We start from the raw sequence: 18,250 nt of genomic DNA, 5'->3' as shown, positions 1-18,250 counted from the left end.
GAGCTTTAAGAGAGAGGAACTCCCTAACTATCAAAGCTTGTCAGAGACCGCGTTTTTCGGGGCATATTGCGGCGGTCTACGTGACTGCGCGCAATCATGAGCCCGAGACGCGGCCGTTAATTTAGGCAGGCCGGTTGTGAACCATCGCGAAGGCGAAGGTCAAACCACTTGGGAAGTGAAAGATCCCAGAATGATTCTCAGCGCACAGTCACTAACACACTAAACAGAAACGACAGCGATCTTAACCCCACGTATACATGAACTCTCCGTCGATTATTCAAAGCAATATCAGTGAGTCACTTTGATGACTGTCTCAATTAGGGAAAGGCTTCTTTAGAAAACGCTCCATCTTTTCAGTAAGGCATGTTGCCGGGCTAGTTGGTTTAGCATTTTTTGGAGCTTGGAAAAAATCCACCTTAGCGCAAAAAACTTCAGACAGACAAAACAGACAAGGAGACAACGGACAGGCGCCAATTTCCAACTGTTTATTGCACAAGCAATAATCACATAGATTTATAGCCTCAGGATACGCCCACTTTTTTCACTCCACGTGCCTTATCACATCATTATCACATCCGAGGCTTATCGAGGCTTTTATTGGAAGCCTTTCCCATAAAGAAAAAGGCAGCCTTGTGCGTAAGTGATTCTTCTGTCAAGTTGTATGCGGCGGAGTACGATTTTTTGTGTAAAACTAATAATGCGAGGCGATATGTTACGGACGTAATAAGGCACGTGGAGTGAAAAAAGTAGGCGTATTCTGAGGCCATAAATCTTTGTGGTTTTGCTTGTGCAATAAACAGTTGGTAGTTGACCCCTGTTCGTTGTCTCCTTGTCTCTTTTGTCTGTGTGAAGATATTTGCGCCGAGGTTGATTTTTTCCAAGCTTCAAAAATCTCCATCTTTTAAAACAATTGCCTGCCGTCCGTGTTGTTGCAGTGTATCCTCCCAGGAAAGAGGAAGGCTCCACAATGCTGTGATCACAAAGATAGTTTCCTCAGGCCGGCTGGTTCGCTTTGTCACACACCCTTTGTTTGTACTAACTTTCTTTTCCTGCAAGATCGTTTTTTTTTGCAATACTTTGGCGTACAGTGGTCAGCAGAAGTTTACGCGATGTGTGTTGCGAACAAATATAAATTACCACTGCCTTGTGACCCAGCCTTAGATGGAGCATGCTTGTTCTCTCGTACGTGCAAGCCCCTCAGGGGAGTGTCTTGCATGACAACTGCGATATAATTTCTTCTCTGCACATCTGCATCTGACAAAAGTTTACTGCTAACATTATATGTTAAGGTCTCTTTCTGTTTTATACTGGCACATATTAGTAACTCCCACGCACTACTGCACACAGATCAAACACCTCTAGTTTTCCGAAGGGACGAAATGAAGGCAATTTTCCAGCGTCATGTGGTCTGCAAAATAAGGAGTTGCATGGTTCATGCTCGAAAAACAGAAAGAGAATTCAGAGACAAAATTACGCACTACAAAATAGGGCTAGTCTTTACCCTTTTCTTACCACCTTGAATCCTCCTTGCCGTGTTCACCACTGAAGGCACTAAAACTGGCTCATTTTTATGCTCTTTGGTTACTCTTCTTTATTCTTTTCGTTGTTCTTTTTCTTTCACTGCTCTGCGGGCACCACTTTAAAATGCTTATGGCTGCTAGTGGGCGCATCAAATTTAAAAAATAAATATCTTAATACGTGGTGAAGGGAGCATGGTGAAGCATCTCTACATTAGTGCTGTAACAGGAATAATGCAACGTGACAGGGGCCATGCACTGTAGGGGATGACGAGGCGCAAGCAGCTGATGCCTAAGTATACCAGGCAGCGATCAGTGAGACGGCTGTAGTATAAAACGCTTCGTCGCTTCCCACCCATCGACAGGGTAGCCGGCATCGCAGTTTTCTTACCGTGTTGTCAATGTGGAAAAAATTGGAGAATCCTCCCAACACCGACCACCATCGAAGCTCGCAGTTCCTTGCGTCAGACGTGATCTTCTCTTTCCAGATTGGACCGGAGCCGAACAGAGGTTCCAGGAAGAGTATCAGCATCACCAGCAGTGCGAGTGGAATGAGCCTTGAAAGGAGAGAAATTATTCGCTAAACATTCACGTGGCTGGGAACAGAAGCTCGTTGCGTATCATGCAGTGATTTTTTTAATTCGCCCACTTGACACAAAGGCATAAATAGGGTTGTCTGTATACTACCCACCGGAAATCAAGTAAGCTGCTTTCATGCAGGAACAGAAGAAGGCTCCTGCTCTTATTGTTATCCGTTAGCCACTCGGAAAAGTCCTCATCCCTTGTCGCCGTTAGTCCCACTTCCTGTAAAATTCGTGCCCTTGAAAAACTTGTCCATGCACAAGTCCACAGCAGGTGGCGAACATCCACATCTGCAGCCGGTGTGGAACACCTCGGGCAAGTGGTGAGTCCTGCGTCTTCTTGAGAGGCCCATCGGCTCGTGACCGACGGGGTAAGGGCCGCACCAGCCCTGATCTGTCTAAGGGATACTTCCTTCAATCTCGTTAGGTAATGAGGGAAGGGGAAAGGTCACGGAAGAATGAGGACTCGTGTACTTTTACGTTAAGAGGATGCTACGATGGGGAGAGCGGAACAGGCATCAAAATGGAGCCTGGTGGGGAACGCATTAGTGTTTGAGCCGCCGCGGTGGCTCAGTGGCTATTGCGCTCAGCTGCTGACCCGAAAGACGCGGGTTCGATCCCGACTGCGGTGGTCGAATTTTGATGGGGGCGAATTTCTAGAGGCCCTTGTAATGTGCGATGTCAGTGCACTTTAAAGAACCCCAGGTGGTCGAAATTTCCTGAGCCCTTCACTACAGCGTTTCTCATAGCCGGAGTCAGTTTGGACGTTAAACCCCCCAATGAACCAGCATTAGAGTTTGGAACTTGGTGTGTAAGGTTGTGCACTTTTCTCCTCTCAGTGTTATCATCATCGTCTTGTGTCCAGTATTTCTGCAAGTGTGTATTTGTTTTCTTATTGAGTGCATGGACTTCTTGCGCTACACACAGTGTATTTGTCACCCTTTTAAGCCTTTTAAGTTGTTTTATGGTGGTTAAGGAGTCCGTATAGATCTGGGCTTCTGGTTTAGACGCTGTTTTATATATGGCCTTCATAGCATCGCGGATTGCACAAAGTTCCATCACAAGCGGATCCGGATGACTTAGTACGTATTCATGATGTACGTTTAGCTATCTGCGTCTCGGGCTAGTGGCTGCCGTTCTACCGCCTGTTTCTATAAACGACGCGTTCGTATATGCAATCCACGTTCCGGGGCATGTATCAACCAGAGGTCGAGTTCTCGGCTTCTCTTTACGACGAAGTTCTGTCGTCTTGGTTGTCGTAATAGCCGTGGATTCCCATGGGTAGGGGTCAGCCATTGTAGATGTTTGCACCGTAATGGCATAACGTAATTTTGTTTCCGATTTCTTGTTGCCCCTCACTGATCGATTATTCTGTCAGTGTCAGCAATTCCTGTAGAATCAGGATGAGTGTAAGTTTTGGTGAGGCCGTTATGGTGCCATTGCGTTTCTATTTATTTTTCCCCTCCGCCCATTGTTGCCTCGTCTGTCGTTGAAACTGCACCTGGTAGAGTATCTTAGGCTGCAGCACCGATTGTACAAGGCGACTTTCCATCTCCGTTCGCGCTCCTCCTCCCCTAGACGAAATGCGTTGGACGAAGATCATGGAAGTCGCTGCTAATTTTTTCATCCTGTATAATCATTGTGTTCCTTTGCCAGTTATATGCATGTCTAGGTCAAGGACTCTCAACTCATCTACCATTTGTAATGACTGATTTCCTACCTTCAGCGTGACGAGTTTAAGTGTCCAATTGCTTTCTTCCATTCTTGTTTGAACATTAATGTAGCTTCACTTAGGCGGTGACAATTCCAGGCCTGCGCCATGGACATACTCGTATAGTGCATTTAAGGCCTCATGCACATAAAATTTGGTGTCTGAAGTTGTTTATGAGTAGACGGAGTCGTGACATAGTCTGCGTAAATATTGAACTGCACCTCTGGTATTTCGCCTATTTTCCCTGCCAAGCTAAAGTGCCGAAACTCAACTTTGTGGAACGTCTCTATATGAGGTGTAAAGACTGATTTGTTGTCCGTTTACCCGGACACAAACCGTCCTGTCCTCATGCAGATTGCAGATTATGTACTCATCGTATGGACTGTAGGGGAATGCCCATTAGTTCGATATTGTCAAGGATCTTGGCAACTACGCGTCGCCCTAGGCCTTCGGCACGTTTCTAGCTACCACAGAGCATACAACGTAGCTGTGAGGCGACACATCTGTGTCCTCTTCAGCCAGTATAGTCCACCCAGTTTCTGTGCCAAGGCTTGTGGGAACCCTGTTTGTTAAGCATGGTATTGTCGTTCATTTTCCAAGCACTATGACAGGCGCGTGGCAATCATTTTTTTTTCATAGATCTTGCAGATGGTGGGCGTTAGCGAGATAGGCCACAAAGATTGTAAGCTTGTGAGTTTCCCAGCCTTTGATTTTGGGACCACCACCGCATGTTCCAGTCGGGTGGAATTTCTCCTGCTTGCATACCTCGTTTTTTACGTCCAATAATATGTCAATTTGGTCTCCTTCTAAGTTCATGAGGACCTCATAAGGAACATCGTCATATCCAGGCGTAGTTTGGCCCTCGCTGCTACGACAGCAGCTGATAACAATAATTTGATAAATAGGGACGTTATCCCAGTTTTATCAACCACGTCTTTTGTCGATGAACGAGCCGGATAGTGTGCATGATTCTGGAAGAAAAGGACTGAAACCTGATCTTTGAACTCCTCTGGCGTTAGCTGTAAGGTGAGCCTAATACTCTCTGAATTATCTGTGATCTGCCGCGCCTTTAACATACCGCGGAGTGCCCTCCAGAGTGCCTGTTGGTCGTCCCTGAGCGCAGGCGACTGCACCAGTCGTTCCACTCCTTATGAGCCACCTGCTTTTCATTAAGGCGTGCATGTGCCGTCACTCGGTTTACCTCAGTTCTTTTTGCACATCATCAGGATGCCGAGCAGCCTGTATCTCCGCCTGTTTTCGGCTTGCCCAAAGTTATAGTAGGTGAAGGTCGGGAGTTGGCTGAGCTTCTTTCACTGTCGTTGTAATGGTATGATCCGTCAGGACCGTTTGCAGAGTGGGCACAAGAGTATTCGGACCAGCTGCATGAGTGCTTGCATCCTGCCGTATGCCATCCCAAAGTGTTACAGAATTTTCTCTTCGAATGTTTCTCATTTGTCCCAAATTTAAACCTATGCTAAGGGGGCATGGCTACTACTCGACGCATCTAATTCTGCCTGGCATTGTAGTGCACCGGGGCCCTTCCACCACGTCAGACCTAATGAATGTGTTGTGTAGCTAGTAGTGTTGCGACCCCTGGGTTATTTAACAGTGTAACATAGCCTGAGTTGGTGTGGGAAGTTAAACCCCCATGAACCATTTAACAGTGTAAACTCATTTTTTGTGAAGGCAGTGTGAACTTGATACAAACTTTTGGAGTCATAATCATATCCCTAAGCTGCGTGCGGAGCGTTAAGATCTCCACCTGTTAGTATCGGAGTTCCAGGGTATGATTGACGGATAAGTTAAACCCATCCAAGATTAATTAATATGTTTTTTGGACGAGCGTACACGTACAGTGGTATCAGGCTCGTTTTGTTTGGGTGCGCGAGGACCGCAACTACTTCTTGCTGAGTGTTGCACCACTTGCTGAAGTCAAGTGGCACTTGGGGAACGTTGGCCCTAATATAGACGGCAGCTTTTCCTGCAGTGTCCGTCTCTGCTCTTGCTCTTTTATCATGAATGGAAGGGCACTGGTACCCTACGTATACTATTGTGGGACACAATCGATTATGTTCCTGTAGCAAACCGCTCATGAATGCCGCTTGCCGTATAATAATTTTGTCTTAATTTCCCCAGCTTTACTAGAGAGCCCCCTGCAGTTCCACTGTGTAATCTATTGCCGATCTTTCGGACAATTTTTATCCATGATGTATTCTGCTCTAAATTGGTTGAGTCAGACACGTAAGAGTGTCTAGAATCGTCGTACATATTGGTGTGCTAGCAGCAGGTTTTAATTTCGGTACATCCACTGACCCTGCTGCCTTACTGCCTGCATTCGTCTCTTTCTGATTTTTTGAGCTTTCCTTGTGCCCTTCAGGTACACGCGTTTTCTTCTGGCGCAGCTGTGCAATTTGTGCTGCCAGAATTGTAGTTTTCTTGTATATTGCATCCTGCTGCGAGTACAATCCTCAAGATCCGGAAAATCATCGGCAATGAGTAGAGCAACCTGCTATGTGAAGAAGGTACTGATATCACCATGTACAGAAATGGCCCAAAGTTAACGGGATGTGGATTTTGTGAAAAATAATTTATTTCCGTTTTGTTTCGCCAGCCAGTCAGCTGGTATTCAGACCAGAACTTGGAACACGCTTGTCCACTCACGAATTACCTACTTTGCCTGAAGAGAATCTTCTCATTTTCCTGTGAAATATTATCGATGTCTGTACAGACTGTTGAAATGTGTACCGAGCGGGTGTTTTTTTCTTCTACGCGGCGAGAGTAGAGGCTGCATCGACTGCCGGTCAAGTGAATGCCTCAATTTAGGCAAGAATTTCTTTCGTTAACACGTCCCATTTAACCACATCAGCACGAAATCCGCCCAGACTAAAAAAGGCAAAGAAGCCGCTTGGATACCGTATCAGTTAGCGTCGTTCTTAATCCCACATGATAGCTTCTGCACATAAGGCGTGGCTAGCTCTTTCTCTACCGCGGAAATGAAGAAAATTATAAGAAATTTATCGCAATTTTTTTTGTTCAGTTGAAAGAACTTTTTTTCTGATTAAAACAGCGCCATCCTTTCAAATCAGTAGCGTTCGCTTATTTTACAAATTCCGTCAAAATGTTTTTCAAGACAGCCTCGCTGCTTGGCAATAGTGTTTTGCGAAAAAGCGTCGTGCAGGGCTCGAAGCATTATAAAAAAAAGAATTTGAATAAAAATCAACAAAACAGTACAAAAAAACCGCGCACATGAATAGCGGCTACTTTTCCACAGCTCCTAAAGCACAGTTCGTAGGCCACCTTCGTACGGTAGCAATCGAAGCAAGGCGCGACGTATTGGCCGATTCCACACCGCTCGCACCAGTGCTGCGTTTCTTTCCTTTTCTTCTGCGAAGCAATTTTGGTTTGGTTTAGTTTAGTTTAGGAATGTTTAACGTCCATATGCGACTTGGCTTATGATGGACGCCGTAGTGAAGGGCTCCCGAAATATCGACCACCTGAGGTTCTTTAACGTCCAGTGACTTTGCACAGCAAACAGGACTCTATACTTCGTTTCAAAAGATGTTTGGAGCCCTACGAAAGGTAGAGCTTTTTCACCCAATCAGGATAGCGCGCACTACATGACTGTTCCTACGCGCCTGTCACCCCCCTATTATTGACGGGTGGCTTCATCTATCTAAAAGAAGGCGTACTAGTATTTAACTTTCTTCTATCTCCAGCAGGTGGCGCTTGATGCCTTTGATGAATAATATCGACGATAGAATATGCACTAATGTTACAGAGGATGTATAATAGATTAGGGGTAATGAGCATAGATGAACATGGTTCCAGAAGTCTTGGTAATGACCACAAGCGTATCAAGTTGAGTTTCGGAAGAGAAACCAAAGTAGGACTGAAGCGAGATAAACATTGAGAGGGGAATTCTTACTCAGAAAAGCAATTGGAAGGAGCAGCCAAACAAATTGAGAAAGTAATTTCTGACGATAGTGAAACAGAATGGACTTATACCAAATTAACTCGATTATTGGAGCTAGAGCTAGCTAAGGTGCGAGTAAAGCTAAAAGGGAAAAGACGGAAACCCAAGAGTTGGTGGGATGAGGAGGTCAAGAGGGCGATAGAGAAACGTCATGAAGCGTCCAGGGAACACAGATATTCTAAGAGGGGGGAACCAGAATTTGAAATAGAAAGAAAATGGGATGCCTTCATAAAGTGTAGAAGAGAGGCATCCTATTTCATTAATAAGAAAATTAGAAGAAAAGGTGCCGTATGGATGTCAAAAGTAAATAAAAAGGACAGAAAAGCAGCTCAAAAATTCTAAAAGCATCTAAATGCAATGAGTAATAAGACTAGGCTAGAACAAAGGTTTATTGTTACAGATAAGGGTATTCGACTAGAAGGGGATTAAGCGATAAAACACATAGGAACAAGGATGACAGAAAAATTTAAAGAAAGAAATGTTGCACATAATTTATCGAAGGAGGATAGACCGCTTACTGCAATAGCTTCACTTGAACAAAGCGAGTGGGAAAGGGCAGAGAAGGTTCCTAGTGGCACGTCAACAGAACCAGATGGTATTCCGATTACGTTAATAAAGAAGCTAGGACCAAAATCCAAGCAAACATTAATACAGGTAGTGAATAAAATGATAGTGGATGGGAAAGTCCCCGATGAATGGCGATTAAGTAGAATGAACATGATATATAAAAGAAAGGGGGACAAAGCAGACGTAAGTAACTACCGTCTCATAACAGTGACATCTGTGGTTTACAGCGTGGTGATGAAGATTATAAAGGACAGATTGCAGGCTTGGGTGGAGAAGGAGGGGTGCTAGGGGAGCTACAAAATGGGTTCCGGAAACAAAGGAGGTTGGAGGACAATCTGTTTTCATTGACGCAGTGTATAGAGATTGCTCAAAAGGAACACAGGCTCCTATGGCTAGCATTTATGGATATTAAGGGAGCCTACGACAACGTTAATCAAGAGTATCTGTGGGACATACTGGGCACATTGGATGTGGAAGGGGGAGTAATTCATATTTTAAAAGATGTATATAAAGGTACCAGAGTGCTTATAAAATGGGAGAAAAATGTATCAGAGCCTGTAGAGATACAGCGGGGGCTTAGACAAGGATGTTCTCTGTCTCCTTTGTTGTTCATGTTGTATCTGCAAGCGTTGGAGACCAAGCTAGAGAGGAGCGGACTAGGCTTCAACCTATCTTTTCTCAAGCAAGGGGAATGGATTAAACAGACATTACCGGGACTAATATACGCGGACGATATAGTGATATTGGCTGACAACAAGGAAGACCTGCAAAAGTTGTTAGACATATGCAGTAAAGAGGGAGATAGATTAGGCTTCAATATAGTAAGGAAAAATCTACAGTCATGATATTTAATGAAGAGGGCGGCGAGCATAGAATACAGGAGTTCAGGCTAGAAGTAGTGGATGAGTACAAGTATCTTAGAGTGTGGATACTTAACGGTGCTGAGTATCTGACAGAACATGAAAAATATGTAATGAATAATGCTAGTAGGAATGCAGCTGTCATGAAAAATAGGGCACTGTGGAATTACAATAGGTATGAAGTGGTAAGAGGGATCTGGAAAGGGGTGATGGTTCCTAGCCTGACTTTCGGTAATGCGGTCCTGTGCATGAGACCAGATGTTCAAGCAAGGTTAAAAATTAAACAACGTGGCGTAGGGAGGCTAGCTTTGGGAGCACATGGCAATACACCAAATTAGGGGATACAGGGTGATATGGGATGGGTGTCGTTCGAGAGCAGAGAAGCTAGCAGTAAGATATCATTTGAGGAGCGATTGAGAAAAATGGGGAAAATCAGTGGGCTAGGAAAGTTTTCAGATACCTGTATATAAGGAATGTTGATACGAAATGGAGAAAGCGAAATAGAAAATTGACAAGCAAATATCTGGACAGCAGTAAGGGGGCAAATCAGCAATTATCGGTTAAGAACAAGGTTAAAGAAACAGAGATAGCGCTGTGAAAAACAGGGATGCTGACGAAATCAGCACTGGGAACATACAGGATTTTTAAGCAGGAAATTGCCAAAGAAAATATCTATGATAATTGTAGGGGAAGCTCTTTGTTGTTTGAGGCCAGGACGGGAGTTTTGCGTACTAAGACATAGAGAGTCAGGTACCACGAGATAGACACGTTGAGCGTTGCGTGCGGAGAGGAGGATGAAACGGCTGAACACTTGATACTTTTCTGTAAAGGACTTCACCCTACAGTTTAAAGCAGCGGGGCTGATTTATCCAAGGCATTGGGGTTTAAGGACAGTGAAGGGAAAGTAGATTTTAAGCGGGTAGAAATAACCAAGCGAAGGTTATCTGATTGGTGGCTAAAATCAAGAGAAGAGTAAAATTTCATGTCATGGCTAGGTGGCTTGAACCACCGCCCGATTTAAAGGGTTCAGCCGTATCCATCCATCCATCCATCCATCCATCCATCCATCCATCCATCCATCCATCCATCCATCCATCCATCCATCCATCCATCCATTGATCCATCCACCCACCCACCCACCCACCCACCCACCCACCCACCCACCCATCCATCCATCCATCCATCCATCCATCCATCCATCCATCCATCCATCCATAAATCCATACATCCACCCACCCACCCACCCACCCACCCACCCACCCACCCACCTACCCATCCATCCATCCATCCATCCATCCATCCATCCATCCATCCATCCATCCATCCATCCATCCATCCATCCATCCATCCGAGTGTAACAATGGAGGCTGGCACCAATAAAATGGCCACTAGGAGGTCCAGGAAGAAAACTACAAAAAGAAATTTAACACCAGGATCCGGTACATAAACATGCAGGGCGTTAGAAAGAGAGCGAAGTGGTAAGCGATAGAACAGCAGTTAAAGGACAAATGAGTAGGTTTATCCGTGCTATGCGAGACACATCTCAGGGATCTAGAAGACCCACCATTTATTGATGGCTACTTCTGGGAAGGCAGCAACAGAACAGCAACGAAGAGGAACGGAGTAGGAGTAGGTATGCTGATACATCAAGGAACAATTTGGCAAATAATAAAGTCAACTTGCAAAGAACATATCTCGGTATCAGGTACAATTGCCGGTAAAAGGTCATGGCTAGGAGTAGTTTATTTAGGGACAGGAGACAAATGCAGGCAAGAGAACACGGATCTAGATAAGTGCCTCAATGACGATATAAAGTAGTTTGGAGAAGGCGCCGATATTATTCTCCTGGGGGACATGAATGACCACATCGAGGATCTGGATGAATACACAGATTGTAACGGGAAGTTGATGCTAGACTTCTGTGAGTGACAGAACCTAGTTTTTATAAATAGAGAAACTAAGTGTGAGGGACAAATTAAGTGGGAATGCCGTAACAGCAAACGACCATTGACTACTGCTTAATCTCGCAAAGGATGTGTAGCAAGCTCGCAATAATTGAAATAGACGAAGTGGGGAAGTACAGCCTCGGTAGTGATCATAAGCGGATTAGTCTACAGTTAGGAGCCGTGCTCAAAAGAGAAATGAAGGGGAATCAAAAAGAGAACGCGAAATTAAACAACGAACAAATAGCGCAAATAGCGGCCGGCAAAGAGGAAGCAATAGAGACACATCCTACGGAAAGTGGGATTATAATCAGAACTACTCAGTAGTACAAAAATAAAAGAAGTAAAAGGAGTAGACCGCTGGAGAGGAAAGAGGAAGCCACGAAGTTGGTGGAATAAGGAAATTAGGGAGGCTATCAAACAACGACGGTTGGCATCACGGGAACACAAAGCTAAGAGGGCGCTGCTATCTGAAGAGGAAATAGGCCGAAAATGGGTATCTTATCGACAAATGAAACAGCAAGTGCAGGTTCTCGTCCAGGCTAAAATAAAGCAGTCCTCTGATTGTTGGCTGGCTGAAGTTCGCTATACAACTAAAGAGGGGCCAAGAAAATTCTGGAACCATATAAGCTGGCTGGGCAAAGCGAATCACAGAAAGCAGGAACAGATTCACGATGCCGAGGGCAAATGTTCAGAGGTAGATGACGCTGTGAACTCCATTTCATCAGTTATAGCTTAGCCATTTAAGAAAGGCGATAGGGTAAACACCCCAAATGAGGGAGCAACACAGGACAGCACAATAGAAAAAAGCGTAGAACTGACCAAAGTTAACAAGAAAAAGGCGCCAGCAAATATTCCAAGATCTACGTCCGCAGTTGAAGACGAAATTCCAATCAAGCTCATTATTGAGCTTGTCCCAAGAGGCAAGGAAACACTGATAAAAGCATTAGAGGCAGTCATGCAAATTCCAGAGTGCAAATTCTGCACAGCTGGAAACAGAATAAAATTAATTAAATTAAAGACGATCAGACGAACATAAAATCCTTCCCACCGACTACGATAACATCAGGCATATACAGGCTGGCGATGCAGGCGGTGAAAATAAAAATGCAGTCATGGGTAGAAAATAGTAGAATACTCGGAGAACTTCATAACGGGTTCAGAAGTGGTAGGCGCTTAGATGACAGCCTGTTCGTGCTTACCCAGTACATAGAAATAGATAAGGCGGAAAACAGACCTCTGTATTTAGCCTTCCTGGACATAAGCGGGGCATATGACAACGTGAACAGGGAACTCCTGTGGAACATACTGAAAGATGAAGGTGTCGTTCGTGAGGTAATTAATTTTCTAGAGGAAATATATCGAGAAAATGAAGTTGAAATAACATGGCAAGTAATTAAGAGTACAAATGTCGAGGTACACAAAGGATTAAGGCAAGGTTGTCCTCTATCACCATGCTGTTCATGCTTTATATGATAAGTATGAAAAGAAGGCAACAAGGAAGCAGTCTAGGTTATGATCTGTCGTACAGATTAGGCGGAAAGGTTGTTGAGCAATGACTACCGGGTTTAATGTATGCGGACGTTAGGAAGATTTGAAAACTTTGGTTAATTGCTGTGGATACGAAGGAGAAGTCTAGGTTTCAGTTTTAGTGCAACTAAATCAGGGGTGACGGTTTTCAACGGCACAACTGACCAGGAGCTTACAATTCAAGGCCATGAAATACCCCGAGTGGCCGAATGAAAATATCTCGTGGTATGGGTCTACGAAGGGCAGATGTACACGGAAAAGCATGAACAGTCTCTCATAGCAAAAGGGCGAAGAGGTGCCGGGATAATGAAACATAGGGCATTGTGGGGGTACATTAGGTATGAAGTACTGATAGGTGAAAGGAATAATGGGCCAGGGCTTACTTATGAGAATGAGGTTCTATGCTTAAAGGCTGAGTTCAGTCGCGATTAGAAGTAAGTCAGAGAGCTTTGGGAACAGTAGCACTAGGTGCCCATGGGAAAACCACAAACGAGGCAGTACAGTGGTATATGGGCTCGGCATCGTTCGAAGCACGGGAAGCTACGAGTAAAATACTATACGAAGAGCGCCTGAGGAAATTGGACGATAACAGGTTGGCAGCTAAGGTATTTAAATATCTATACAGAAAGAGCATTCACTCACAGTGGCGGAAACTAACTAGAATGCTGACCAGTAAGTTTGCCAGATACGAGGAAGGAGAAAGAAAGTGCATTAAAGGACAGGTTAAAAACTTCGAAGGTAAAAATTGGATATATTCAATGAAAAATAAGTATAGTCTAGAACTATATCGATACTGGAAAACGCAGATGAAGAAGGAAGCGTTTTATGATAACTCAAGAGGCAATGCCCTCCTCTTTGAAGCTAGGTCAGGGTGTCTTAGAGCGCGCAGCTACAAAAAGAAATTTAACGAAGAAAATGACATATGTGCTGTGTGTGTAAATGCGTAGAAACAATAAAACACCTCATTGTAAAATTTGATGGTATCCATCCCGATGTTGATGCATGCACAGTCACTCTTCCTGGGGCCCTATGGTTTAGAGATAACAATAGTCATGTAAATAAATCTGCGGTGGAAATTAGCAAAGAGCGATTGGAGGATTGGTGGCTCAAACACACAGAGGTGACATAAGTTTAAAAGTGTAGGAAGACGTATTTTAAAGAAAATGTCTAATTTTATTAACAATTTACAGCTGAGGTAAACAAAAATAAAGAAAAACCTGAGCATGGTGGCAACTACCACCGCCCAGTTTCAAAGGGGACGTTCCTTCCTCCAATCCATCCATCCATCCATTCTTCCGTCCGTCCGTCCGTCCGTCCATTCGTCCATCCGTCCATCCATCTATCCATCCATCCGTCCGTCCGTCCGTCCGTCCGTCCGTCCGTCCGTCCATCCATCCATCCATCCATCCATCCATCCATCCATCCGTCCGTCCGTCCGTCCGTCCGTCCATCCATCCATCCATCCATCCGTCCGTCCGTCCGTCCGTCCGTCCGTCCGTCCGTCCGTCCGTCCGTCCATCCATCCATCCATCCATCCATCCATCCATCCATCCATCCATCCATCCATCCATCCATCCATCCATCCTTTCTTCTGTTTGTTTTTGGACACGCGGACGCCCGTTTCAAATGGACTGGTCCCAGTATTTTTTGTCAGCACCTGTTCGTATCAGTTCCTCTGTCATCACGTCACACTTGTTTTCAAAGCTCTTGTCATGTGTATATACATTTATTTACTGCAGCGTGGTCACTGCTTTAGTAAGCTGGGTGAAATGAAGGCCGGGGAAGCCTAATGTGGACGGTGATGAAACGCAAAACAAGCACATGTGTTGTGCGAAAGTCAACGCACAAGGGTCAAAATTAATTCGGAGCCCTCCACTACGGTGTCTGCCATATCTGATTGGAGATGATGTCCTTATCATTTGACTGGCGAGATAACGTTAACACGTTCAGGGGGCTCATGTCACCGTACTCATCACAACTTTATTCAGTATTGCTGGTTGTGTCGTTCTCCGGGTTGGCAACAATCGCCGGTCCTTGGTGAACAACATCGTTGATGATGTGGTACATTTTTGTCATTACATCTTCCTCATTGATAACATGCTGCACATAAATCTTCCATTTCTCAGCAGTCACTTGTATGATGCCTTGCTACACCAGGGGCACCACGTCTTGGAGCTTAAAAGTCTCGTTTTGAGTGGCTACGAGACCCTTGACGTCGCTCGAAACAAGCTCTAACGGGTTCAGTTGGCAGTAGTAGGGGGGCAGGCGCACAACCAGACTGCCAGCAGCCTTAGCGATGCAGTCCACACGGTATCGGTCCTCACATGTGTTCACGTCGTTGACAAGCTTCATGAGCTCAGCCTTCACCTTGTCGCTGCTGCACGCGAACTCTTTTCCGGACAGCCAAACCTGCATGTCCTTTTTGAGGCTTCTTATCCGCGGCACTTTATCTTGTTTCACAGAATGATGTGGTGTGTTGTCCACCACAATAACGGTGCCGGCTTCTTAAGTGATAACACTTGGCCAGCCTTCAATGTCTGCGTTGTTTACTGGTAAAGCGTTCGCTCGCTCACTTGGCTGAGATTTGCCGTCCTCTTCATGAGATGAGTGCTTTCGTAGCTGAAATGTGCCCGCGCTCAACGCGAAGCGCTTCAAGAAGGCGACTGTTTCGCATGCTTAGGAAAGCAGCGCACTGTCGGTATAGGGAGCAAAGGAGACAGAACCGACTCGGCCGACGCATGTTGCAAAATGAAGACGTATCACTACCTCGCCGCGGGCCTCTGCAGAGCTGTGTCCGTGTGAGCTTTGTCTGTTAATTTCACCAGTAATACAAACACTCTCTACCATTCAAATCTACCAGTCCAAACCATGTTTTGAATTGCTGCGCTTATGGTTTGGTTAAGAGTCATACACTGTTGAAACATTTGAGGGACTACTTTTTGTCTTCCTGCAGCCCTGATTGGAGGAAAGAGCTCGACCTTCCGTAGGGCTGGAAACAACTTGTGAGACGGAGTATAGAATTACGGCTCCATCCAAAATTCGACCGCCGCGGCCGAGATCAAACCAGCGTGTTTCGGGTCAGCAGCCGAGCGGCCATAACCACTGAGCTACCGGGCGGCGAAGTATTTTTGTTGCCAGACTGGTTCTATTATGTATTATATTATATCAATCAATCAATCAATATTTTATTTCAGCTTGTGGTTACAAACTGTGGATGACGAGAAAATAGCAGCGAATGAGACGCCGCTTGACGGGCCTCACCAGCCCTACAAGTCAGCTCTAGGCACAAGGCGGACTATGTATGCACTATGTATCTTAGCGTGGGTGCTTTACGCGTGTCCATATTCGACGCAGCCATGTTTCACGCGCGGTTGTCAGAGGAGGGAGTGCAACGTGAGAGAAGGCAGAAATGCCAGAATATGGACAAGTGTGGCCATCTAGTGTCAGAATTTGCAACTGGGTGCAATAGGACGAGTGTAGTCGCCATCAATTCACTGTGTGAGAAATTATTGTTTATGGCGACTGTAGCCTTCATTGGTATACATTGGTACAATATCTCATGACGACTATGCTCGTCAGCGGGAGGGAAAGGGCTAGAAGCCTAGATAGCCTCTTCCTCCTGCTCGTCGAAAAACCCAAGAGGAAGCCTGATGTTCAACTCCTAACGCTAGTCCTTCACGCACTGAATAAATTGAAGGCGTTCGGTTCCTCGAGGACGTCAAATTTTTGTGGGCTTTCGGACTCTACAATTTGCTACCGGAGAACGATGTGGGCACGCCTAATTTTAAGCAAGACACAAGAGCGACTCTTTCCGTAGACATGAAGTAAGTGATCTTGAATGAAAAAAAAAGAGGGGGGGGGGGGCGCCATTCTAGAGACTCGGGCCTAACCTACTCTTGGGGTAAGAACCTAAGTCCAGGTTCATGGATCGCAAATCACCAAGTTTCACAACTGTGAAATACAGTCCAGGCTGACATTCTTTGAATCTATTATAAACGTTAACAACACCGTTGCGAAATATACGCTGTGCCAGGCAAACAAAGTAGCTCATGAAATACTGCACACCTGATGAAGTTGAGCGCTGGCTGCATCAGCTTTAAAGTATGCAGAGGAGGAAAGACGGTTTTGTTTTTATTCGTTATTTTTCGTTATCACTGTCTTATCATGTTTATTTGGTTGTACATGACACTGAGGGCGTGTGCGTGTGCTTTTTAAAGAAATATGTGCCAACGAGCCACCGTAAATGTTCCGTTCTTTCTTCTAATGCCGAAAACTTGTGTCATGATTCGAAAGAAGCGAAGCTCCGGCGCTGATGTGGGAATCACTGATATGTTCAGTGACCTGTTTATTGTTTGTAGATTTGTTCAAATGAGCACTTCAAATCACGGCGCGTATTAGGGATCTAACGTCGCGCCCTAGGAGGGCATAGTGATCTCCCACTTTTAAGCCTCACGGGCTATCTTTTAAACTGAACGAAAAAAAAGCCCTGTTGAAGTTCCCCAGAAGAAAACTGTAATTAACGTTCTTTAACATGCTTCAGAAGTTTTACGCTTGAAATTTCTCGCTAGATTTAGCACGAAAAAAACAGTTTTGTTAATTGGTAAATCACGCGCATTTAAAAAATTATGCTGACCTGGCCAATATAACTCTCTAGAACGCAGCACTAGACAAACCTTTATAAATTACGTTGTCAGTTTTTCAAGCTTCCCAGAAGCCAGCTGGACCATTCTGCATATCTAGAGTGACGTCTTCAAAATCAATTAGGCGTATGATATTCGCTGAATCAATTTTTGGAGGCACCAGAAGAAAGCACCAGCTCACCTCCAGTAGCGCTGAATCAGGCCTTTGAGGTAAAATCGGTACAAATTAGCCTTGGCTGGTATCTTTCTTTGATTATAGATGATTAGGAATCCACTGAAAAAACCAGAACACAGTTAATCATTTGCTTCCGGAAAATACCAGCAATCCGTCAGCATCGAATGCACTGACCACAATCTGAGAAGCAACCAGAGCATATAAACCAGTTTTCTGTCATTAATGCTGCTTGCCTTTAGATTAACATTCTTAATGCTGCTATCAATTTATCTTGGGTTCAGAAAAAAAGCCCGATCACAGTCCTGCCAGCGTTGTGACCGTGTCATAGACTGACTAGAGTGCAATGATAGACGCCTTTTCATCCCTAAATCGGGTGAACAGCCTGGAGTAGTCAATGTGCGGCACAGCGCAGCAGATAAAAATTGCGGCGCATACTTGCTATCAAGTACCATAATTCAAGGTTTATCTCAAGCTTGTACATTAGGGTGTGGTCAGCTCTCCCTTTTTAATGCTTGAAGTGAAGTATTTTTGTCTACTCCCGGCACCTCCAGGCTCTCTCGTACGGTTTTCATGCCAGGATTCAACAAGAGGTATGTATGCACCTTTTATTAAGAATGAGAAGGGCAAGCCAGATTGTTGCGCAGGCTTCTTTATCGCACAATGCTTTAGAAACAGAGATAACAAAGCGTGTTAAAGTCCACTGAGATGTAGAGCAGGAAATTAATAAACTCACTAAAGAATCGGAACATCCTA

The 18,250-nt window shown here is 44.8% G+C and overlaps 1 protein-coding gene across 1 annotated transcript in view; it reads right to left on the bottom strand.

The window, feature by feature from the left end:
* Window positions 1-1,399: 1,399 nt before the first annotated feature.
* Window positions 1,400-18,250, bottom strand: part of LOC144125270 (nose resistant to fluoxetine protein 6-like) — a 110,670-nt gene continuing 93,819 nt past the window's right edge. Inside the window, exons 8-10 of the mRNA XM_077658518.1 lie at window positions 17,504-17,596; window positions 1,909-2,074; window positions 1,400-1,408 (exon numbers count right to left, since the gene is read on the bottom strand). Coding sequence (XP_077514644.1) covers window positions 1,400-1,408; window positions 1,909-2,074; window positions 17,504-17,596 — 268 coding nt within the window. The remainder of the gene's footprint in view (window positions 1,409-1,908; window positions 2,075-17,503; window positions 17,597-18,250) is intronic.

The sequence above is a fragment of the Amblyomma americanum genome, chromosome 1 (assembly GCF_052857255.1).
Source record: "Amblyomma americanum isolate KBUSLIRL-KWMA chromosome 1, ASM5285725v1, whole genome shotgun sequence".
NCBI lineage: Eukaryota > Metazoa > Arthropoda > Arachnida > Ixodida > Ixodidae > Amblyomma > Amblyomma americanum.
The sequence above is the reverse complement of the archived record's forward strand: the minus strand, read 5'-3'. Positions and strand labels throughout refer to the sequence as shown.